General features: G+C 43.8%; 2 protein-coding genes across 5 annotated transcripts in view; one reads left to right on the forward strand and one right to left on the reverse strand.

Moving 5' to 3' along the window:
- The window catches only part of LOC6725945 (zwei Ig domain protein zig-8), a 139,072-nt gene extending 131,128 nt beyond the window's left edge, over positions 1-7,944 (forward strand). For 3 of the 4 annotated variants that reach the window (XM_016173902.3, XM_016173901.3, XM_016173899.3), the window contains one exon: positions 4,776-7,944. In XM_016173902.3, coding sequence (XP_016039297.1) covers positions 4,776-5,086 — 311 coding nt within the window. In that variant the 3' untranslated portion in view covers positions 5,087-7,944. The remainder of the gene's footprint in view (positions 1-4,775) is intronic. The other variant, XM_016173900.3, reaches the window with a different exon arrangement.
- A 9,763-nt stretch (positions 7,945-17,707) lies between these two features.
- Positions 17,708-25,232, reverse strand: LOC6725946 (trithorax group protein osa). Its single transcript, XM_039296950.1, has 3 exons — positions 24,916-25,232; positions 19,795-20,988; positions 17,708-19,721 (listed from the first exon to the last, which is right to left on the reverse strand). The coding sequence occupies exons 1-3, from the start codon at positions 24,916-24,918 to the stop codon at positions 17,934-17,936; spliced, it is 2,985 nt and encodes a 994-aa protein (XP_039152884.1). The 5' UTR covers positions 24,919-25,232; the 3' UTR covers positions 17,708-17,933.

Here is a 25,232-nt window from a genome sequence, read left to right on the forward strand (position 1 = left end):
TCAAGGCTAGCGGGGAATCAGGAATTAGCTAGACTTTTTGGTAGCTCTGCAGCTTATCCTAGTAGTTTTTGAGCACATTTCTCTCAGTGCAGGGCTTAGCTGGCTTGTGGGTCAGGGGTCACTTTGCGAATGGGCCAGCACAGCAAGACAAATGTGCGGCCCCCAAAAGTCAACTAAGCTTGTTTGGCTTTATTTGACAGACGAGCGCGTCCAGTGATTGACGACAACTTTTTCTAAAAGCTCGCACAGTCTGGATGGCCGCATGGATTTTTGGAAGGAAATTTGCCGGGGGTGCTTGCCAACAATTAGCCGGCAACTTTGCGTATGAGCAATATGCTTTTTAGTTTGGTGCCCCGTTGAATGAAAGGATGAAAATCGATGTGGCACAAAGTTAAAGCGATAGGAATAGTCACTTATACATATCTTTGTTGCCTATATATTATGCTAAAGGTACATATGCACATATATAGCGCTTTATTTTATAATACAACGTATATTGGCTAATGGCTAATTTGTGTGATTTATGATTTCATAAATGTTTGAATCTATTGGCTCCGCAAGTTAGATCTCCTCAATTTGTTGCCATATCTCAAATTTCCACACACACATACACACACCCACACACACACCTACACTGAAACGCACATGGTAAAGTCAAAGAAAATTAGTTAGGAAAAACTTTGAGCATCAACATTTGCTCAAGTTTTGACTCGTTTATGCCGCAGACGCCTTTCTCTTTTTCGCCGGAGGATTTCCCCGGCTTTTGGCTGCCACTCCCCCTTTTCAGAATTGCCCGCCCCGCCGAACTTCCGCCCAACGTTCGCCGCTTCCGCTGAGGCCGGAAAAAAGCGCTTACAAAGCAAAAAGTTTAACAACTTGAGCGCAAATGACTTTGGCGTGTAAGCGGCACGCTACAACAAATACGCCATGGAATTAGACTAAAATAACAAAAATAACAACAACAACAACACTGTATATAGTAGTAGCTAAGGCATCTGAGAGTGTGGAAGAAGAAGAAGCAACTTGTTAAGTGGAACAACTGCTGAAACTTAAGTAATTAACACAAGTTGTTTGCGCTCAGCGTTGCGGGCAAAAGCGCCGCAGGGCATGGGTATTGATGCCAGTGGGGGTGAAACCGTGGGGGGCGGAGGAGGTCAGAAACACCCTCCCATACACCTACACATCCAACGCTCAAGTAGTTTATTTAATAAAAAAATATCTGACAGACTGCATAGCGTAGAAAGAATCAAACAGATCGATCACGAAATGGTCAATTTTCCGCAACAAAGTGGATTGCATCAATCATGGAACTTGCAAAAACAGTGTTAATAAAAAAATATATAAATAAATAAGTGAAAACATGCACAAACATAGAAATAAATATATCGGGAAGTAACTCTAATCCCCACACAAAATCGAACTGAAACAAACCCATGGAAAAACTTTTTGATTTAAAACGTTTTCAGGCTATAATTGAAAATGGTTTTGTATTACTTTGTTAAAAAGTTACTAGAGATGTACACTATTTATTTTGATTAATTTAATTATTCTGCACAGCACTGTTACATTTTTCCAGTGCTAAAACCGCTGGGAGTGCGCAGCCAAATTGAAATCGACACAGAGGCGTTCAAGTGCCAGCGAATAGAGAGATCACGCCCCTTCCGGTTACGCCCTCTTTTTTTGGGAGGGGTGCGCGGCCGGGGCTTATTTCCCCTTCCGGTGGAGTCGAACTCTTTGAGCGGCGAGGCATACCTAAGTCGGTAAATGAGCTTTCGGCAGCATCTTTGCAAATGAGTAAAGAAATCAAGAGCACGAAGTCGAGCAAGTTTTTGGCATCTTATTTCGTTCTGAAAGTCGCACTGAATTCCATTTCATGCTCCAATGTTGTCAGAGATTCGATTTCAGCTTATTTTCGTCGTCAGAAGTTCGTTTTGGGCCAAAGTGAAATATTAAATATTTAGTTGCAGCTGTGCAATGATGAAATGTTGCAACAATTTCCCCAGCACTGCCATATGAGTTATTTTTGAAAGTATCTAGGTAACACGCTTACTCCCTTCATACTACATTCATTGACATCCCAGAATTAATTGCTGTTCTCGTGAGTTGTGCTCATTAAACTACCTAGAACCTTTCGTTGTTAGCTTTTGGATTTCGTGCTATTTCCGTGAACAATGGCGAGTCCAGAGTGAATGGTCGAATCAGAAAGTGAGTGCCAGCTAACGGACAAATGCATTCAGCATTTAATTTAATATTCTACAGTTTCCACAGAAGCGTGCTTTCATTTCATTGTCTCGACTGTCATCTCGAATTCATTCGTTCGTTTTCGTTTTCGGCTTCACTTGCCACTTCCACTCTCGAAACCAGAGTTCACCTTCAGTTCAGAGTTGCAGGACCTCATTTGGACTAAACTCGTCCTTGCTGCCCGCTTTCAACTGGAATTACACTGGGAAAATGTGTCATTAAACAAAGAGATTAGTGGGATATCTTGTGATGAAACTACTACTTTTTGCTTCTCACAAAATTAAAAGTAAAGCTCTTTTCGTATGGCACTTTCTATGCCATTTTCTATGCCATTTTCTATCTACAATTGATTGTTTTAGTTAATATACGACTATTTTTTGCCCTGTACATACCTCCTTCGGTTGTTGCATTATTGATAATTTCGTCTAGCTTCAAAGCTGGAACAAAGCCGCTTACGCCTATTTGTTTTCCCATACTTGGTTTTCCGTTGGCCGGACTTCTTGGCCATTTAAGGCGATCATTACACCTAGCCACACACAAAAGTCGACTCTGTGGGCCGCAGGACATCAAAGTCGTTTTCATTAATTGAACTGCTGTCTCAGCTCCATGGTCAAGTTGAAGTCCAAGTTACAGAGCTGCGGAGGCAAACATGGACCACTGGGCCACACAAAATCCGACCCCCAATCCAATTAAGTGTACTTTCTATGGCGCTTTTATCTGCAAGTGCTTGCTTTTTAACGCACTCAAAGGACAAGTCTGATGCCAAAAACTGCGAATGAGACTGAGGCTGTCATAAGTGGCGAATGGCGAATGGTGACTGGCTGCTGGCGAATCGACGACAATTCATTGTCTTCTGCAAGTTGGTCCTGGTCGGGATGGATGGTGGGGACTAAGGACGCAGGACGCTTAATTATGTCAAACCGTATTAACTGGGGAACCAGGACCTCCTCTCCTTTACGTTCCGCCACTGTCAGTAATTAGAGACGTTGGACGATCCGCTCTGTGCCGAGTTATTGGCGTTGTCGTTTAGCATTCGGCATGGAAAACTTTTGAAATGCGTATGGCACGTGGTGCTGCACAGATGAAATGAGTGGAGTAATGAACAGTGGTACAGTCTTTATTGTCATAACAAAAAAATTACATATAAGAACGAAATGCTGTATTGCCAATTATCAGCATAGAAAATATTGGTTTTATACTTCCAAATGATTTCATGATTTATTTTGTAATATTTAACTTATATTTGATCGGTTAACAGATCTAATTCTATTTGGATTCATTAGGAATGCCATTTAATATCTGTTAAATGCTGCTGCATTTTTTATTTTTTGAACTGATCTTCATAGTTTTATTGCCTGCGCCATAATCAGTATTCTGCTGGGGGAGAAAGTTCTTTCACTAGGTCTATTAGCTCCACAGTGCGACCCAGTCACACACATTTGTGCGCTCGCACGCACACTGAGACAGTGGTAGACATAGACACAAACACCGAGACAGCCACAGACACAGACACAGACGGACTCTTAAGTAACAGCTCATGATGGGCATCAACGAACTCGTAAAGGACGAACGATGCATGATAATTGAAGCTGCAGAAGCTACAGAAGCTATGGTGCTATAGTATCCGCCACGACGAAAGACTCTCGCGCATTTCATGCCAAAATTTATGGCTCCCTATCTGCCATCTGGGCCTCCAGCCACCCACTGCCACCCAATCCACCCAAACCACCCGAACCACCTTTCAGCTGCCAGGAAAAAAAAAAACACCCATCTAGTCGAGTGCCGCCAAGTAGTTGGGCAGTTTTTGAATGCGGCTCTTGTTTTTTGTTGCCGCCACTCGCCTTTTTTTAGCCAGTCTTGGCGTTTTTATTGCCGGCAATTAAGTTAATAGGCAATAAAGCTTCTGGATTTTCCAGAGGGGGGGTCAATTCCAAAAGCAGAAGCAGCAGTAGCATCACCAGCAGCAGATGCAGATACAGCTGCAGGCCCAAAATCCCCATCTACATTCCATTTCTCTCCACTCCACTTCACTCGGCTCGTCTCCTTGGGAATCAATGTATTTTAGTGGATCTGAGTCTGCGAAATGGGTTTTCGCCTTTACTGCACTGCAAGTCCACTTCCAAATTAACTTCTTGTGCTGACTTTATTGGTCTGCGGCGATTTCCATCGCATCCGGGCTGTTGATTGTTTTTCAACTATTTGAATAACATTTTCGTGGAGATTTATGTGCTCACTTGGCGAGCAGATTGGGTTGCATGCGAGTTAATCATTTGGCAGTGAGATTTTTACAGAAAGTAAATATTTATTTATAGTAAAACCATATAAAATAAAAAGAATTCTTGGGGAGAAATAATACATTTTGAGGATGTGTAAACTTAATGTTTCAGTGTCAGTTAGTTTAATAATTTTATAAGCAGAGTGTAATATTTTTTTAGTCAAGGGCATGAGCGCTTATAGTTGTATGTGTCACTGTTCCGCTAACCGTCATATACCGTCCATTGATCATTTCCGTTTCCGTTTCCGTTTCGTTCCAGGCGAGCATCCGGCGGCAATGCATACGGGCAACAACGGTAACTCCACGGCGTCCCAGCCGCCGGTCCTGCTGCCGCTGGTCCTGCTCACATGCAGCACACTGATGCTCCTCCAGCTGGTGGCCAGCTGCTCCAGCCTCGTCCCGGCCACGCCCCCCGGCTGCAGGACCGTCCACCAAACAAGCACCTTCGCCGAGAAAAAGGCACTAGGACAACGAAGCAACCGGAACTGCCAGGATCTGCAGGTGGAGGTGAAGGAGTCGCAGGATCTTCGCCGCAGAGTAGTCGAGTGGAGCCCGGTGCCCGGCACATAGCTCTTTAGCGGATCGAGAACCGGAAACGCTGACGAATTGCCAACAGGAATCGCATTTTAGGATGCCCTCTCTTGCGCTCACCACCCGCCCCTGTTCCTTGATTCCCTGGTTTTCCAGCTGCCGGCCCTTGGTTTCCGGTTTCCAGTGTCCGGTTCGGTCCTGCTCTCTCGTCCCACCTGTGGGCCTCTTTCTCCACCGCCACCGGACTTTGTGAGCGGGCTGGAGCTTATCCTGTTATCACTAAATTAAGTAGCCAGACTTGGTCCGCGGAAAAACACAACATATTTATCAGACTTTTCTAAAACTAACCAAAGATAGCTAATGCAGCGGGGTAAGAACGGAACAAGATTGGACCCCAAGAGAAATATTGAGATAGAACGTATGAGATCTAACGAAATAGCAGAGGTAAGCAGATGATTTTCGTAATGGTGATGGGCGTGTTTATGGGGGCAGGTAAAAATAACTAACACACCTTGTAAATAGAGCCACTGACACGAGATTTCTCTTCCATTGATAAGTAACTGGTAATCGGAAACGGCGAGTGTATGAATTCTCATCTACTTAACTTTTTTCGGTTGGTAACAACTTTTACACACACAAACCACATTCTCTAGTACAAGAATAAGCTATAGGTGTCTAAACATATAAATAAATAAACGGCAAGTGGAAGTTTCGATGGAGAACCCCGTGCGATTTGCGGCAAGTCTAAGTACGATAAAGATAATGAATTTTTTTTTATAACTAGCATAAGTTCAAGACTATAGTAAAATGTAAGCAAAATGAGTGGAGCAACCGAAAAATAGCTAAAACGGATGGCAGATTAGCTAAGATTAGCAATGGATTGTTGAATTAAATGTGTACATATTAAACAAGTCAGCATAATTAGTCTATGGATATTTTTTTTGTTTTTTTTTTGGCTACTCCCCATATATCAGATCAGAATAATCTCTACCTATATATAGGGCATTTTGATGTGTTTAGGGCTTAAGCGATATTAATTATTGTTGTATGTTGACAAAACGAAACGAATGGATAAAACCAAATGCCATTGAGAGCAGATATTGACATAGAGAACTAACCAACTATCCAGTAAAGCGTATTGCTAATTCAACTCGAGTATTTAAGTGTCTCTCTCTATCTATCTCTATCTCTCTCTATTTCTCTAAAACTCTCTAACTGACTCTCTCCACAAAATTGATGAAAATGAAGAAAATGCAGAAAAAGCAGAAAAACCCAGTCACAGACACACAGTAACTGTAATTTTAAGCCAAGCTAGTGGAAAGATAGAGATACACTGAAGAAAAACCATACTGCATCAGAGACAGAAGCAGAAGCAGAAGCAGATCCGCGATCCCACCCCAGAGTAAGGGTCTAACCCTATCCCAATCCCAGCCCCTAGAGATCTGGTGAGCCAGGCACTGGATACTTCTCATACGTTTTCGCTCCAAATGAAACAAAACAAAAACGAAAGATAATATGCAGAATACTCTCCATACTAAGCGTAAATATATGGATATGAATATGAATATGATGGTACCACTTAGTATGCATAACTATAATAAAGATACGGATGGGAAATAGAACGAAAACCAAAATGATATATTTTATGAATGTGATGACGTTTAGCAAATTAAAAGTAAATGGAAGACACCCCAAATAAAGACCAAAAAATTGAAGAAATCCCATTAAAGTCGAGAAGAAGTCCCGGAAATCTTCGGAATAAAAGTGTTGAATGTGAATGCGAGATTTGGGCAGCCGAAAGGCAAAGAGCTCCTTCCAAAGGGCAACAAGCCCAAGGATCAATATCAGCATCATCCCAACCAGAATTCAAGATGCAATTCCCTTTGCTGGGGGAGCTGCAAGCGCATTTAATGTTGATGTATTTGTAAATGTATCTGTCAGTATTTTGATTTTCCTCTCCATCTATCCGCATGCACTAGTCTAAGCAAAACTCAACAAAACAAAAAACAAGTGTTTAAATGTTTATAAGCAAATTGAATGTAATTCAATATCAAACCGAAATAGATAAAAAGCGCATAGCAAAGGTGCAATAAAAATGAAACAAATCGAAACGACAACAATTTCTATGTATAAAATAAGGTGAAATAAAGTCCATGTTGCAGATGCTAAACCTATGAATATATGGTATATTGTAATTGAATGAAACCGATATAAATATGTAAATGATAAGCGATAATTAAAAATGTGTTGACCCCGTTACGCGTATTATGTTTGTTCGATATGTGTATATTAATTTTATGAAGCTCTTTTTATCGTTGTTCCCCCTTTCTTTGTGTTGTTTTTTATTTGTTCGTTTTTCTTTTTTTATTGTTTTTCCGCGTGTTTTGTTTTTGCGGTAGAGTTAATTAAAGGAAAACGTAAACAGAAAGTGCGTGAAGTGCAAAAACAATTTTAAAGTAAATATGTTAAATACAATTTTAAGCATAAACAATGGCGTCAAAAGCAAACAATTTTAATGTGGTTAAATAAGAAAAATGCCGAATTCAATGGAAAATATGTGTGTTGTTCCATTTGAAACGGGACACTTTGAAATATTACAATTCATAATAACTATAATTACGAAAAAGGGTAAGAGAATGGCATCCTACCATCACGTGGAACAAGAGTTACGGATTAAATTGCATAGGTCTAAGATCAAATTAAGGAAGCTAATTACCAGGCCACACTCACACACATGCCTACTCACCACACACACACACACACACACCATCACATTCACACAGACACAGACATACAGTGAAAACCATGCAATTTGAGCCGAAAGACGAGAGATTCGATCAGAAAAACCAAATATGAATTCAATAAAAGTGTAAAAAACAAAAAAAAAAAACTCAAACGTTGTTTTTTCATTTGGAAATTCAGAACAATGGTCCTGCCACCCAGATGTGAACACTTTGTGACCGTTTTGTGGCCATTTCCGGTCCAATTGGGAAGCGGAATTCCATTCGTCATTCGCCAGCCTTTAATTTGATAGCTCACAAATTTGTTGACACATCCAAACGAATTCGCCCAGAATTAGAGTGCGGAAAAAATATAATATGAAAAATGCATATAATTTATGCATACGCCATTTTTTCCATCCAGCTGTTGATGATGTGCAATTAAAAGTACACGGCTATCGTGTATGCCACGTGTGCAAATGTGCATGTGTGTGTGTGTGTGTGCATGCATAAAATGATGTCAACTAGGCAATTAAGTTATGGCCGTCTGGGCCAGGTGTTAAAATTGCGACCAAATCGATTAGCGCCCGGCACGAAAATGGAAAAAAAACTTTGAAAATATGGCCAAAGTGGACTTTGAGGAAAACGTAAAGAGGAAAATGGTTAAGGAAGAAAGGAAGTAAGTATTTAAGTAAAAGGTTGTTGCAAATTCAACAGATGTCCGCAACAAAAAATACCCAAATTGTGTGTACCTTTGCTTAAAAACTCTTCTGCATCGAACAATATAACAGGATTCGATATTTAAAATATTCTCACTTAAAACAACATATTTGTAAGCTTAGTTGTTGAATGTAAAACTTTTCTACCCATTTAAAGTCGCGCCGCTTTGTTTGAAAACTCGTTCGTTGAAATCCGATTGTGTCCACTCCATTTTAATTTATTGTAATTAATATTTAATTTACTAGACGGCTTCGATTGCCAACAGTTCTGCGTCGCTCTCTCTCTTTTTCTCTTTCACCCGTTTGTATCTGTCTCTGTCTGTGGTCGCATTGAATGTTTTATTTGATTTAATTTCGCAGTGTCAGATATGATTGCACTGCAGTTTTTTCCGTTTTATTTGACTTCGGCCGCTGGTGAGGTTTTCCCTTTATTTTCATTCATTTCGCTTTACATTTTTGCGGGACTTTTGCATATTGCCTTGTTTTTTATAGTTAAATTAATTTGCATAATGCACGACACTTTTGAATCATGGACGTGGACGTGGACATGAAAGAAGCCTTAACTCCATGACCGCGTCCACGTCCAATCCAATGCAGCCCGACCAATCCTCCAGAAATCGATGTAAATGCAAATGGCCATAAATTACGACTCCCCTCTGTCTCGGCATATTAACTTAATTAGTTGAACGTTATTCGCCCGCCCACTTCGCCACTTTTATTTGCGAATTTAATCGCAATTTTATTAAATGTTTTTATAATGAGACAGAACCGGAGACTGTTTCCTATATGAAATATTAATAATTATATCCCAGATCAATGGATGCCGGCACGGCACTGGCAGCGGCGAGCTGGCGCGATTGAAATCGTTGTCATTGTCTGACAGTTTTCATTAAGGACCTTAACGTCCGTCCTTTAAAAGTGCAGGGGCACTGGACATCCGGCCAAACAATGCCAGCGACATCGGATAATGCAGCTCCGGCTTTGTGCAGCTCATTTTGATTGGATTCTGTTCAGTGCCGTGCCGGCTGAAAGCCATCAGATTGCGCCAGTAACCGGCAAAATGTCCCATTACTCGGGATAAGTCAAGTTCTGCCGAGGAGTGCAAAGGACCTCACTCTCCAAAGAGGCCTGCAAAAACTTAATTGGCCATTAATCGGACTAAAGGCAAAATCCTGTGGTTTTACAGAGAGGATCTTGGCCAAATACTAAAATGGGATACTATGTCATATAGCGGTTACAGGGATTGAAACTCCTTCAAAGCTTTCAAACTCGATCACGCTGTAGATTGGACAAATCAGAAAAGGGTACCAAAGTATTCCAAGAACAGCCTCCTCAATTATTTGCATTAAGTACATTGACGTCTTTAATCCCAAACTTACCGCCTACTCATCCTTACCTCCTTGGCGTTTTGTTTCTTAGCCAACCTTTCTGGATCAAGTGGAACAAAGATGTCCCTTCCTTCAAATATTCCCACTGAACTTGTCCCGTGCAGCTGGTATCTGTTTAGTCCTTCCAGCCTAGGAATATGCTGCCATTCCCAAACATTGTCCATTTGTCGCTGCTTTTTATATTATTTACGCTCGTTTAATTTTTCGCATGCTTTCTTTATTCGACGCGCTCAAGTATTTTAACAAATTTTACAACTTTTTAAGCGGGTCTAAGCGGCGGCGGCCACCTGCCACTGAACTGAACCCAGCCGCCCAGCCACCGCCCACTTTTGACCCCACACAAAGGACATGCGGCCTTGGCTTTTGGTGGCGAGTCCTTTTTTGCAGCGCTACAAGGAGGAGGCTTGCTTAAACGTTTTGTCGAGCATATTTGTTGGCCATAAATTAACACGCCGCTCGCCTGCTTAATCTTTTTATGGCCTAGGCCTCGCCCACCCCCCTTCACTGACCCCGCCGCCCACTTGAACGGTCTCCGCCCCTTCCAAAAAAATTTAATAATTTGCTCAACATTAACCACTTGGCGGCCTGTTGTTGTCCTTGGGCTTTCGGCTTGTTGTCAACGTTTTTTTGCTGCTAATTATAAGGGGATTATTTGCTTATCCTTCGAGGTGTAAGGCGGCCAACATAAATTCACAGTCGGCAGGTGGGCGTGGCAGGCGGTGGGTGGTGGGTGGTAAACAAAGGCATACAAGGGATACCCACTTATTGTCCGCCCCAGCTGTAAATTAACCGCTTGCCCACCCATTCGCCCATCCGTTCATCCACTCAAGTCTGCCATAAATTCCCAATTAAAAGGTGTAATAAGCGTTTGTTCCGCTTCGGCTATGAATAACATTTTGGGCGCCGAATCCCCTTGCCCCGCACTTCACCTAACTTGTCAGCAGCTGCGACTTTGTAATGCAATTGCAATAAAACAAACTACAAAATGGCCAACGGGGCGAATACGAAAGCCCCCGGGGATCAAAGTAATGGTTGGGTATGATGGCAGCAAGGAAAGGTGGCTTTTTGCACCGTGGGACGGAAGTCTGTTTGTCCAGAGAGATTTTCTTCGAAGGACAACTTTAATTAATTACAGCAGTGCTCAGTCGTCAAAGTAACTCAGGTAAAATTGATTTGGAATTAAGCTAGGCTGCCAAGATAAATCTGCTCAAAGAAGCTGTGAATGCAGGCAGATATCCTTACAAAAATCTAAATCAAATAAGAGGCAAAAGCAGAAAACAGGTGCACTTCATAGAAAGCCAATATGATTTAAAAACAAAGAGAGGTGGAAAAGGAATGCGTTTTTCAAATACTTATTTTAAAAACAATTCCCATTTTTAGCCAGTACTTTGGGGTTTCAGTTTCCCTTTTTTATAGCTTAAACATTGTTAAACATCATTTGGGCGTAGTGATTCCAATCTACTAGCCATTTGCAATCTGATCGCACTTCTTTTTCCACTGTGCCCTTCTGACCTGTGGGCAATTAAAAGCGGGTTCGAAGTTCAGTGCGAGTTGCAAATTATATGCGCATTTAATGAAGTGTGCCAGGCTCACAAACACACATTTCACACATGCGACTACGTGCAGTCATTAAACATCACACCCACCCTACCGCCCACCCATTCTCACCTGGGGCCCCCCCGGTCAAAGGTCACGCGCTAGCCGGGCCAAAAGGTCACTTAAGCAAAATGAAATGAATAAATGCATGAGCTCCACTCATCTTGGGAATCGGGGAGGTGGTGCTGGGCACAGAGGAGCGAGGCTGGGGAGGATGGCCCGACCTGCTCCATCGAATGGCCAACTAAACGGTTTGTAATGGACGCCTTGGCTGCCGGGATTGAAACTTAATTGCAAAAATTTTAACAAACACTCGCAGCAATAACAATAATTTTAACCAACTGCAGTGGGTGGACAATGGGGAGATATCCTGGCTGGCTGTTTGCTTGGCTGCCTGACTGGCTTCCTTTTGCCAGGAGTCAAGATTTATGCGCCACAGACTGAAATTAGAAACGCTTTCCCTCCCTGTGTCCTTGTTTTTTGGCCAGCAGTAAACAAGGCAGTGCCACGCCCCCTCTCCCTTACAAGACAGAAAAGAATGGGCGGCCAGGAGGATGGTGGCGTTGCTGGCCAATGGCCATTAGTTGTTGCTGTTCGCCTTTTTCGCGGCGACAAGTGCACTTTATTAGCGCTTTTCATTTCGCTCCTTCGAAGCCTCCCAGTGTCCTGCTGGGGAGAATATTTCCTTCTTTTTTTTGCCCTCCTCGGCGAGAGCCATTTGGCATAAATGCGTTCATTAAAGGCACATTGACACGGCGCCGCAGTGGGTCAGCATAAGGACTCGGCGAGGTCCTTGCCTCGGGCAGCACTTACGCCATGTAACCCTAGTTATTGATGCTATGCGGTCGAGGTACTTAAAGTAGTTATGTGACGTTTGTGTGGTATATTTTAAAGGGTATAACAAAGCTATAGATTTATGTAGCTGATAGAGGAGAATTTTCATATAAAACTATATATTTTAATGAGCATGCAATCAAACTGGTGAAAAATATGCATCGGAAAAGGCAAGCCTTGCAAATTATGAATTATCAGTACCACAAACTGGCATTAGAGCTTAATTAGCTATTAGTTTTGCATCGTAAAAGATAAGTGGCTATTATAAAAGCAGACAACTCGATTTTATTTTCACAATGACTTATTTTCACTTATATATGTCTTTTCTATCAACCTTAAATTTAAGATAATGGAACTCAGATGGGAAATTTGATTTTCGAACTGCCTTGGTGCATTTTAAACTATTTTAATATTTCTTTCTCAATAAATGTCGGAGACTGGCAGAAAATATGGCACATCCACTTCCCTGGAGAAGTGGTGTAATCGGTCAAAGGGTCCACATGAGCTGGAGTCTCCTTGTTTAGCTGCAAGCTCCTTGTTCTTTAGCGCAGCTAACGCCTTGACCTGTTATTTATGCTGACCGCAGTCACGTCCTGGCTAAGTGCTCATGTGTGCCCCTCGTGCTGCGTTCTTTGACCCCCCTCAACCACAATTTTTCCTCTGGCCATCAGCCTGGTGTATTTGTGTCGACATTTGCCGTGGCATTTATAAAATTGTGCATAATTTAAGCTCAGCAGTTGCGGACTCCCATTCGCCAAGCGGAGCAGAACAAACCAAGCCAAACCAGAGTGACCGACCACATGAATGATGGTTCCCGTGGAGCCGGCTAAAGGATAATATGGAGAGGGTGCACAAGGAGAAATGTACGAAGACATCTATAAAATCAGCATGAAAGCCTCTTTGATAGCCCTTAACAATATGGTGATTGAAAAGTGGCACATACTTGTGTCAAATATCAGTAAGAATTTCCATTTCATTTGCAAAGGTACTTAGCAAATTGAATAACCGATCGGATTGTGGTGACTAATTTTTTTCCTCTGTGTGTGGCGCAAGGTTCACGTCTCCGGCGTCGACGCATTGCAATTGCAGCTGCGCCGGCGACATTAGGATGGGGGAGAACTGGGTGAGGATGGCGGAAGGACGACGCCGACACGGCAACTTGAAAAGCATAATGAAGGATAATGAGTTCTTGATTAGTACAAAGTGGAAAATTGTGTATTTTTGCCCTGTCGCGCAGTGCGTATAAGCTTTGGCCCATCAGCTTGGGAAACTCCCTCCGCCCACCGAGCGTTGGAGACCCCCACCCCTCAGCAGGCACCAATTAACTGTAATTAGGGTCGCCCCATTTCTGCGTGACCAGAGCAAACAAACACCCAGCACTCGAAAAAAGTAGGCGGGCCATTTGCCCGATTGCCATAGGCATCCCCTCTCACACCACTCTTACCAAAAAAAATAAAAAGTGGCCAAGAAACCGATCCGCGGCTTGCAGATACTCGTAAAAGGGGCCAATGCATGGGCACTGGGTAAATACCTAAGTGCAGGACCAACAACAAAAACATTCCGCTCACCGATACCCGCATTTTGCAGCTACCGCTCATATGCGTTCTGCGTATACGTAATGCGTATTGCGTATACGCCGTGTAAACAGGACGGCCGCCCCATCGAAAACACCGCATGGTAAATAAGAATCACGAGTAAAGGAGAGTGTACAAAAAACACAACAATAAAATGCTGAAAAATCAACACCATTTTCAGGACTCTTCCATTTTATGCCCGCTGTAGTTCTTTTTATATTTATATTTATTTTTATTTTACCACTCGTTCAGTCTGGTTTCCCCGCACTCTTTATAGTTTCGTTTTGCAGGAAGTTGTTGGTATACCCTAGAACTAGGGGTTCAGTGACAGCATAATGAAACTTTTAACCAGGTACAAAATATAAGATTCCTTTTTAAGCTTTTCAATATCTCTAAAGATTTGGGTTGCCTCTTAAAACATGAAAAAAATTCGTTACTTTTCTTTACTTTTTTTCAATAATTTTGAGCTAAGTGTGCATATATGTATTTAAACAATTAGTAAGAGTATTATAAAAGTTTATTTTAATTTGCTCCTTTTTATATGAATTGATTTTCTTGGCTGGACTTTTGCTGGATTTCCGCATTCGCATGCAAATCGACGATTAATCAAAATACCACTTTCCCCCAATTGTTGCTGGAAATTACATTTTTCGCGTTTTCGCTGACTGAAATGACAAATTTACACAATTGGCAGCCGATCAGGCATTGGCTCCGCCGAATGGCAATGGCCATGACGAAAGTCAAATTGCGAAAGTTAATGGAAATAAGTGAGAATCGAGCGAAGCCACAGCAAATGCAACAACTTGTCCACTTGGGTCCTCCTGAATTTCGATTTATAGTGTTTCAGAAAAGCGTCCCTGCTGGCTTAAAAGAATTATTCGGACGTTGGCCATTCGGATGGGTGAGTCTACAAGCCTTAATTTGTGGTTCTGGGCAGTCGGAATGCACGTAACTCGTATTGCAGTCCGTGAAAATGCATATACAAAATGCACTTAAAGGTTTTGGCTATGACAATAGATATTTTGCTGCCAATATGGAATTCTATTAAAAAATGCGAAAATTGGTCAGAACATTTATAAAAAAATCATAGGGATTTTTTGAAAAATTTGAAAAATTACATCAAATTTATTTTACCCTAGGCTCCCAAAAAATCATAGGGATCATTATAATTGGTTATTATCTGCACAAAAATGTTATTCTTTTAGCTGCGTGGTCATTTTTAGCCAAGTTGTGATTAAAGACGGCATCCAAGAAATCAACATTTTGGTAAAAGTCTTTTTCTCATTTTCCGCATAAAAATATTCAGTTTTTTCTCCACAAAATTGGAAATAATAGTCCAAAAATGGAATGTCATACCTCGTTGAACTCGGTATTTAATTTCCAATCTGTCTGGATTTCAACTTTAAAATATTTATTTTTTGGCATTTTTTGAAAAATTTGATGATGTTACCCCTTATAAAAAATGCGAAAAATTACAAAAAATTTATTTTACCCTGGGCTCCCAAAAAATCATAGGGATTATTAGAATTGGTTATTATCTGCACAAAAATGTTATTCTTTTAGCTGTGTGGTCATTTTTAGCCAAGTTGTGATTAAAGACGGCATCCAAGAAATCCACATTTTGGTAAAAGTCTTTTTTCTCATTTTCCGCATAAAAATATTCAGTTTTTTCTCTATAAAATTGGAAATAATAGTCCAAAAATGGAATGTCATACCTCGTTGAGCTCGGTATTTAATTTCTAATCTTTCTGGATTCCAACTTTAAAATTTTAATTTTTTTGCATTTTTTGAAAAATTTGATGATGTTACCCCTTATAAAAAATGCGAAAAATTACAAAAAATTTATTTTACCCTGGGCTCCCAAAAAATCATAGGGATCATTAGAATTGGTTATTATCTGCACAAAAATGTTATTTATGTATCTGTATTTCCTTCTTTAGTTATATTGTGATTGAAGAAGCCACCTAGAAATCATAAATTCGATAATGCCATACCTCGTTGAGCTCGTTATTAAACGAAACTAAGGATGAACATTATGTATTTTGTACGTAAGAACGATATATGGCGTTTGTTTGGGCGCATGGGTACCTGGTAATCATGCTGTTGACTAGAGTATTTCTTTTTATTAATAATATTAATTGCCACACAAAATTGTAGTAAGCCGGAGAATAGAGTAATTAAAATGGTTGTAAATCCGGGTCTTACCTTTCGCCAAAAATACTTTATTCGTTTGAATTGCATGCAATTGCTCCTGCGATTCCACGAAAAATAGGGCCTCCGCACTTCAACAAAGCCCATCTAGGTGCTGCTCATTTTGACTTTTTAATAACATTAATTAAAAGTGCGCAAACTGAATGAAAGCCCTGCCAGCGGACCATCACCAACTCCTTCCTCCGATATTCCCCGCCCTTTCCGTCCATGAACTACCCATTGGCCTCCATCTGTCCGTCAGTCCGTTCGTCATTCTGTCCGTCTGACGAGCCTTCCGTCCGCAAGTTCCCTTCGACGCCTCGGCAAACAAAGGTAGCGGCTACGTGGAACGCAAATGGGGCAAAAATGAAGTAGAAGTCGGAATATGCAGAGCAAAAATAAAACATTTCAATTTTTATTATTCATATTATATTCATTTTGTTTTGAATGCCTAACTTTTTATGTTCTTTTTTATCCAAATGTTGTTTTCGGCAACGTTTCCGTATGATTTGCTAGTTTTTTCGCTCAGTGTAGGTGAACGAAACGAAATCAGTAGCAAGGCGAGTCCATGTCGAGGCCCAAACTGAAGCAACCAAATATTAATGAATGGGTAAATAAAGCGGCGAGAGCTTCAGCACCTAACCCACCCAGCTCCACCCAACCACCCACTGGGCGGAGCTCGGCCCCAGAAGCCGGGCACGTCTTTCATGCCTTTTTCCCTCGGTTATATAACGGTATAAATTTCTAGTTAATTAATCACCTTTCGCTTTGTTTATGGCTAATTTAATTAATTTAATGTCTTTTATTGTTTCTTGTTGCTCTTTGGCGGGCAGTCCATTGCTCTGCGAATGCGAATGCGAATGGGGATCCGGATACGGATACGGATGCGGATGTCATTGCATTGAAATAGAATTGGAAGAGGAATTGGAATTGAGCCTGAGAAAACTTGTGCTCGCAACCCTTTAAAATTCTGGCCAAAAAGTCGAAAAATTATTAATTAAACTTTCGGTGATAGGGAAAGAAAATAAAAAAAAAGCAGCGATAAATTTGGTGTCAGACAATAAATATTCATAAAATACACTAACCGATTATTGTGCCTGGTAAATAAGTTAACATTTATTGGCTTGCGAATGGACGCTTTAAATAATACAGAAGCTTTAATAGAAAGACACGAAACCATTTTCCTTAATTTTCAAGAATTAGTCGAAGCAAATGAGCTGCAAGGTATTATAATTTCCGAATCACTGCGACTTAATTATTTTGGTAACACTTGTACTTGTAAGTGTTGTTTGCTTAGCTCTTTGTCGGCTTTTCGAAGACAGCCCCGCCCCCTTATCCGGCCACCCAGTTCATTTGCCTTGGGTCGTCATGCAGTTTTTCGCCTTTTTGCATGCCATTGACTGACGCATCCAACTTGCGATTTTGGATGACTTGCAGTCGCCGGCGGCTTTCCTCTGCGAGTAACACAGCGCTTTTTCTCTGTATACATACATATTTATTTATTGTTTAAAGCATAAAATACAATACAATGCTATAATAAATTAATTATTTATTTTAAATAACTTTTATACACGAGCTGCGAGCATGAAAAGGCACTTTTCACGCGGCGGGGCATCCCCTCGTCGATCCGCATGTTAGCTTCTTGGTTCTCTTTGTGTGTGTGCGTTTGTTGTTTTTTTTTCTTCTTTCTTTGTTTGTTTTAATGGATGCCCCCCTGTCCCCTGGACTTTCACTTTATGGCAACTGGGGGACAGATGGAGCTCTAAGCTCTCAGCTCATAGCTCTTAGCTCTTAGTTGATGATGATGAGGCAGCAATAAATAGGTTCAAGCGGCGCTGATGAGTTCGATGCTAACTAGTGACTGACTAATGCTTGGCCTCCTCCTCGTTGACCACGATCGGTTCGATCTCCTTGACTTCGGCGGGGGTCTCCTCCTCGTTGTCCGGATTCTCCGGCAGGACGCGCACCTCCACGCGATTCGAGGAGCTGAGCGACTGCTCCTGCTCCTCGTCCTTCTCCTCGCCATTGGCCTGCTCCTGGTCCAGATCGTGTTCGTGATCATTGTGCTCATCGGAGCGGCTTTGGGCCTTGTGGTTCTGGGGAAGGTTCTGCTGCTGCTGCTGCTGCTGGTTGGGCTGCTCGATGGCCGTGAGGATGGACTGCAGCAAACCCTGCGACAGGATCTCCTCGTGATTGGCATCGCTGTGGGCGACACCAGGAGCATTGTTCAGGGATCCGCCGAACTGCACCTGGAAGTTCTGCGTCGGCTGCTGTCCGTTCAGCTGGATGCTCTGCGACTTCTGGGCGGACAGAACATCGAGTCCATCCAAACCGGGCAGCTGGTGGGGATCGGTACCATCGGGCAGTGCTGCAACGGAGTTCTTTTGCGATGCATATCCGGTGTGATCGTAGTCCAGGTCATTTCCAGATGGCGGTGGACCATAGCTGTCCGCCGGCCCGGTGACCAATTGCTGGGTGTGCTGCTCCGCCACTGGGATGCTCTGCGAGATGGCGTTGTAGGCACCGGCGGATGCGGCGGAAACGCTGCCAAAGTGCTGCTGCACCAACTGCTGTTGCTGCTGCAGTTGCTGTTGCTGCTGCACCTGGTAGCCATTGCTGCTCACCAGATTCGGACCGTGACCGCAATCGTGCACGATGATAGGCTGCTGCTGCTGCACCTGCTGCAGATTGAAGCGGGGAGCCTGCAGCGGCAATGGAAGTCCTTGGGAGTGGAACTGCGAGGCGCTGTAGCTGTTCTCCGAGTGGTGGTGCTGCTGCTGCTGTTGCTGCTGGTAGAAGAGTGGTCCGGATGGAGCGGCGGGCAGGTACTGCTGAGTTGGTGGTGGTGGTGGTCCCAGGGGTCGCACATTGGCCACTGGTGGTGGTGGTGGCAGGTACTGGGGCTCCGGTGGTGGTGGTGGTCCCGGTGGTCCGAACTGCTTCTGGTGGACGAAGGCGGGACCAGGCTGTGGGGCAGGCAGCTGCTGCTGCAGGCTTAATTGGGGCGCAGATGGTGGGGGTGGTGGCTGGTACAGGGCCTGTGGAGAAGGCAGTGGCTGTGGCGCTGATCCGGAAACGGGAATCTCATTGGCAGCTGGGGGAATATAAGTCTGCGGTTGCTGCTGTGGCTTTACTCCAAACTGGTCCAGATGCTGAACGGTGGCTCCAATGGACTCCAGGAGACCGGCGGGCACGGGTGGACGATAGGCCACCGGCTTGTTGGGCTGACCGGCGCCGTGCTGCGGGAAGGGCTGGGGATTGCCGGATGGTGCTCCATACTGAATGTTCACATTGGATTGCGATTGCGAGTGTGCGTGGCTGCTGCTACTGGTGAGGGCTGCAAACTGGGGTGGTGGAGGTCCGTAATTGCCACTTGGTGGTGGCGGCGGTCCATAGTTTCCACTGGGTGGTGGTGGAGGTCCGTAGTTTCCACTGGGTGGTGGTGGAGGTCCGTAGTTTCCACTGGGTGGTGGTGGAGGAGGTCCATAGTTACCACTTGGAGGTGGTGGTGGAGGTCCGTAGTTACCACTTGGTGGTGGTGGTGGAGGTCCGGAGTGTCCGATAGTCTGGTACTTCTGGGCGTGCACAGAACCTGGAGCGAAGGAATCTGAAGGAGGCTTGGAATACGAATCATCCAGAGAACCAATGGCGGCCTGTGAATAGAGTGGTGTTAAAATAAGATAAGATAGAGGTAAGGAGCTAGCCCTGGGCTGGGCTCCAACTCACCTGCAAGGCTTCCGCTTCAATGGAGTTGCCTCCTGGTCCGGTGATCACATTGGCTCCATCGCCGCCACCCTGAAGGGCCACTGCCACAAGCTGTTCGTCTGTGAGTCCGTCGATAATGCTGCCACCACTGCCGCTTCCAGTGGTGCCACCGCCCAAGCTGTACTGCGTTCCAAAGGAGGATCCACCATGTCCTTGGGCTACTTGGCTATAGCCACCCTGCGTTTCGATGTGGTTCTGCTCCACGTAGGCTCCCACTGGCGCCGGGATCGGTTTCCAGCCATCGCAGGCCGTGTGGAAGGGAGCCTGGGATCCGCTAACACTGTGTGTGTGTCCCGAGGAGTCGATCTGGATCTGCACCTGCTTCACTGGTCCGGGCCCACTGGGTCCACTTGGCCTGGAGTGTCCGCCGGTCAGGATAATCGTGGTGGCTGGTCCATTTCCGTTGCCGGGCAGGGACACGGGCAGTGGTGGTGGTCCGTAGTTCGGTGGCGGGGCATCGAAGATCTGCTTGGGCGGCAGATTCAGCGGTCCGGAGGCAGGTGGTCCGTACGAGGTGGCTGGCTGGTGGGCGGGCTTGAAGAGTGGTGCGGCATGGGGCGAGGGCAGCAGCTGTGGTGGTGGTGGAGGACCGTACTGAAGCTTCGGTGGTCCGTATTGTGGAGCCGGGCGGTGCTGGATCTTCTGTGGCGGCGGTGGACCGTACTGTGGTGGTGGGGGACCGTACTGAGGCGCCGGCTTCGGTGGTGGTGGACCATACTGTGGGGCAGGCTGCGGGGGTGGACCGTACTGTGGTGCGGGCTTCGGTGGTGGTGGACCGTACTGTGGTGCCGGCTTGTGCTGAATGTGAGGGGGTCCGTAGAAGGGCTTGGGCACTCCGAAGTGGGTCTTGATCTGCTCGTGCAGCGAGCTACCGCCACCACCGCCTCCTCCGCCACCTCCCAGGAAGTTCAGCTTGGGTGGGCCGTATTTGATGGCCGGCGGACCGTACTCCCTGAAGGGAATCTGCTGCGGCACGCCGTATTCCCGGTGGGGCACGTGCTGCTGCTGGGGCGGTGGGCCGTACTGGGGGGCAGGGCGTGGCGGCGGACCGTATGTGTCGAATCCTGCCTCGCGGCGCTTAACATCCTTGCCGTGCAACACCGCCTGGGCGGCACAGAGGCAGCAGGCGGTCAGCAAAGTCAGGCGGAGCAGCATCTGCGGGCAGAAGGAGTGGTAAATGTGGGTCAGTCATTTGTCAAGATAGCATCTGGCGGGAATATAGCTGGCCCCGAGCGATTGGACCGGAACTTAATCTCCTCAAGGGAGTCAGCCACAAAAAAAACATAACTCAGATCAAATCAAATTTACAAAACTCGCAAAAAATGTTGTCCATCGTTAGCTTACAAATTGCAAATGAATAAATTCTATTAATTATTGTGTTAAGAGTATAAAACCATTGTAAATATTTATAACTATAAAGAACATAAGATTCGCAAGCCTTAAATGTTTCTTACTGAGTTTATAAACGCCACAAAAGTATCTTATAACTGAAAGGGTATCTAAACTTCAGCGTGTTGAAGTAACTTTATCTCGTGCCAATTTTTTTTTTCATAAATGTAACAAATGATTGCAACAGAAAGAGTTGTAATATGACGGGTTAGTCGGCTAACCGTCATCGTAATATTCATTGTGCATCCGCACAAAGTGTCTCCAGTTGCCATCCATCTCGGCCATCTCAGCCATCTCAGCCATCCGGCCTCAACCCCTTTTAACCACTACCCATTTGTTAGCTGTCTCAGTGACCTTTTTGGCCGCCGGCAACTTGTCAAGGCTTGTCAGAGGTCACGGGTCACAGGCCGCAGCTCACAGGTCCTCAATTCGCTCGCCATTTCAGCCAGGTGTCGTTTTCCGTGAGCTGGTGACAGTGTGTGTGTGTGTGGGTCACCCTAATGCCAACCCCATGCCCAAGTATGTAACCATTATATGCGCTAATTTGCAAACCTACGACCCGCCTCGATTTACTTGACTCTCGGAAAACACTGTGCAGCAAGGTTGGGTTGGATAATAAAACTTAAAGTAGGAAAATAACATTTACATTTGAATTTAATAGTTGAACTTTGACAATCGCTTAACAATTTTATTGCCAAATTTTACATGACACATAGAAATGCTATAGAGTGTCGTCATATAACTAAAAGTATTATTGCACACAACATTTAATAGCTAACTATTTTATAACCTAAATAATAATTATCCCAACTAAGCCTCAAATACATTGCTAAATACTCGAGAGCCATAAAACATTTCTCATCAATTATTTTTTGGCCAACGGCGGAGGCGCTAATTAATCCATTAAGGCCAAGTTTGTTGCGCGGTGTAATTGGCATTGCGGTTGCCCAGAAAACGTTGGCGTATTACGCTCTAATTAAAACATAACCCGGCCAGACTTGCCACCATCGTCATTATGATCATCATCATTACATTCCTTATGGATGTCGCCGCTCAGCGTGATCATCAATAATTCAGCAGGCGAGTGGCAGTGGCGACTTTGTGTCAGTTAAATAAGTAACCAAATAACAAACAACTGAAAAGCCAGAAACAGAAACACCGAAATAACCGAAAATAACCATTGGCCAAGTGGGAATGAAGGGGGGGTATTTAATTGGTTTTATGTTTAACAACAATAGCAAATAAGCCAATCAAAACGGGCCAAAGAAAGGCGATATCAAAACGGCGCTTCTTTCAAAATTCCACGCACAACACGCGATTTAGCCGCTTGTAATGCCAATAAATGTAGCAAAAGGCACGCGGATCGACCGCAAAAAGGTGACGAAGCTGGAATGCCCTTATATAAGAAAGTGATGGTTTCGTTACGTAAGAGGTGAAGGTATCATGAAGATGAGTGAATTGTTTACTCAATGAATCATGCATTTTGTAAATGCGACTTTTTTTTATAAACGATTTAGTTAGATAAGTGCTGTTTGTGGTGAAGATTACTGGTATTTATATAACTATCATTTTGGTTACTCACATTATATGTTTCGCTAATAGCTTAAATGTATCTATTTAGTTTTTCAACCTAAGTGTCTTAGTTATTAAATTCTAATACATTTGCTATGAATTTAAATTCGATAATTCCCCTTGACCTCACATATATACGCAAAGCTCTTAAGCAAATACCTTGCTCAACTGCCTAAGATGACAAATCCGACTTCAAAAGAACCAAACCAGCGTCATCTAACCACTAGCCAACTGTAATAGCCAAGTTATTATGCCATTTGCCATGATCGCATCGTCTCTTTCTGGATTGCATAATGCGGGCAATCAGCAATCTTTGGAAATGGAAAAGTGCACCTCAATGGTCAGCGATGCGCATTGAATACGACTACCACAATGAGCCACAAAATGTGTTGTTACTTCTTTTCGCTTTTTGGGTTTTTTTTTTATTTTTTACTTTTTGGCCAGCGGCGGCGTTAAAATGTCATAAGCGGTCGAAACGGAGAAGAAGATACAAAAAAATACAAATAAAAAAAGAGCCGCGCCGAAAAGGTAACTTTCACTTGGCTCCGGGTGTATCTCTATATTTCCATGTATCTGCGTATCTGTGAGGTTCGCTTCGTGGGGATGAGTAGGTGTCACAAATGTTGGCAGTGAAATTATGCGCCGCATAATGAAAATACATTATAAAAGAAATGGCAAACAATTAAAGGGGGTGCTGGTAATGGTGTGCTGGGCATGGGCGTCTGTTTGTCGAAGGTGTAGAGGGTGTGGGGGAGTTGCCCCGGTGCCCATTGTCTGTGAACCGTGTGAAGTGACCCGCATGTGGCCACCACTTGCAACTCAATTCCATTGTGGATCGCTTTTTCAGCCCCGTATTCGAGTCACTAAGCCACTTGGTCGCATATGTACAGTTGGGCTTAGAAATGCAGTTCGAATGTAAAGTATTGATTCATTTAGCAATATTTAAAAATTATCCATTTGGACAATTGAGTATTAAGAGATTGAACTATGTCTTAAATCGGTATTTAATCTATTTCACATTCATATTAAATGCCTAGCAGGATTCGATCTCATCTATATGTGACCCACAATCGACCACCTGTCACTGGTCACCGTTTTTGCGGGCGGTCACTTCTTCAGTCACCGCTTTCTTTGGCCGGCGTTCGATTTCTGTTCATTAGCATAGCCCACAAATATTTGTTATTGATGCTAAACAATTGACAACAACGGCAGACGGCAAACAAATAAAACCCGGGCTATAGCAACAGCAACGGCAACAAAAAAACAACATATAAACAAACAGACGGGCCGGCAAAACTTTCACTCTCGCTGAAAAGACGTAAATTTAGTTCGAAGATGAAGGGGCCAGAAAACGAGGCAAAAGTTCAGCCGGGAAGCGATTCCGGAATGCCAAAAGGGTTGCCGGGTGGGAGGACGGGGCCCTAAGTTTTTGGCCACAGCTGCCTGTTCTGTTCCCAAAAAGTCGAGAATCGTAATCTCCGTTAATTAAATTTCCCACACCACTGCGCCCCACAACAGCGGGCAAATGTGAATGCGAAATTATTTATGAATCAATTTCGATAATGAATAAATTATGTCCGGAGACAGGAGGGCCAGCTTCCGACCGTCTTCTGCCAGCAAATGAATAATCTGGGCCAGGATTTGCCAGGCAATCCGGGTCCTGCATCAATTTTCGTTTGGACCAACCCGGGACAACCCTCATCAATTAGCAGAGGTCGTGTCACAAGGTCAAAGGGCCAAGGCGCAGGCGTGCCCACCCAAAAAAAAAAAAGGTTCATTTGCACAGAAACTATGGGATTTCGATTCTAATTTTCGGATAATACTGAAATATATGCACCATATACTATTCATCCTCATTATTCCTTTAATTTGTGTTACAATTTCCTTTGGCAACGTTTGTATCACAATAATCCACCCATTTAAATATCCTAATTTGTTTTCCGTGCACTTGGATTTTTTCAAAGTTTTGGGATATCTATTTGGCACCCAAGGGGTCGGATAACTTTTACTTTCGCTGGCATCTCCCTCAAGTTCCATAGTCTCTTCTCCTAATTGGGCTTGTGTTTGAGTTTCTTCCGTAATCCTTTGCACTCGAGTCCAATTAGAAAAGCGATTCTTTACCATGCCAGCTGCTTATCCTCGTGGGTTATTCTCGTCACAAAGGCACTCGAACAAAAAATGTGGTTGTTTCAATTCGATTCTTGAAGGCACTGCACACAAAAAGGATCCGGAGCTCGTAAAAAAATTGAAAAAAAATGCACTCACGAAACGGATCACGGGATCGGTTCGGAACGGTTCGAATCGGTACGGATCGTTTGGGGATCTTTAAGTTCAGATCTCGGATCTGATCTCTCGACAACGGATCGGCGACGGCGACCGCTGCTTGTCAGTCGCGAGTTGAAAATGCTGCCGCTCAGATGATAACGCCAGCTCATATA

Source organism: Drosophila simulans, chromosome X (assembly GCF_016746395.2).
Source record: "Drosophila simulans strain w501 chromosome X, Prin_Dsim_3.1, whole genome shotgun sequence".
In the NCBI taxonomy this organism is placed as follows: Eukaryota; Metazoa; Arthropoda; class Insecta; order Diptera; family Drosophilidae; genus Drosophila; species Drosophila simulans.

Coding starts and splice junctions, on each gene's coding strand:
- LOC6725946 (XM_039296950.1), bottom strand. Junction 19,722..19,794: donor TTGAAGCGGAAGCCTTGCAG/GTGAGTTGGAGC, acceptor CTCTATTCACAG/GCCGCCATTGGTTCTCTGGA.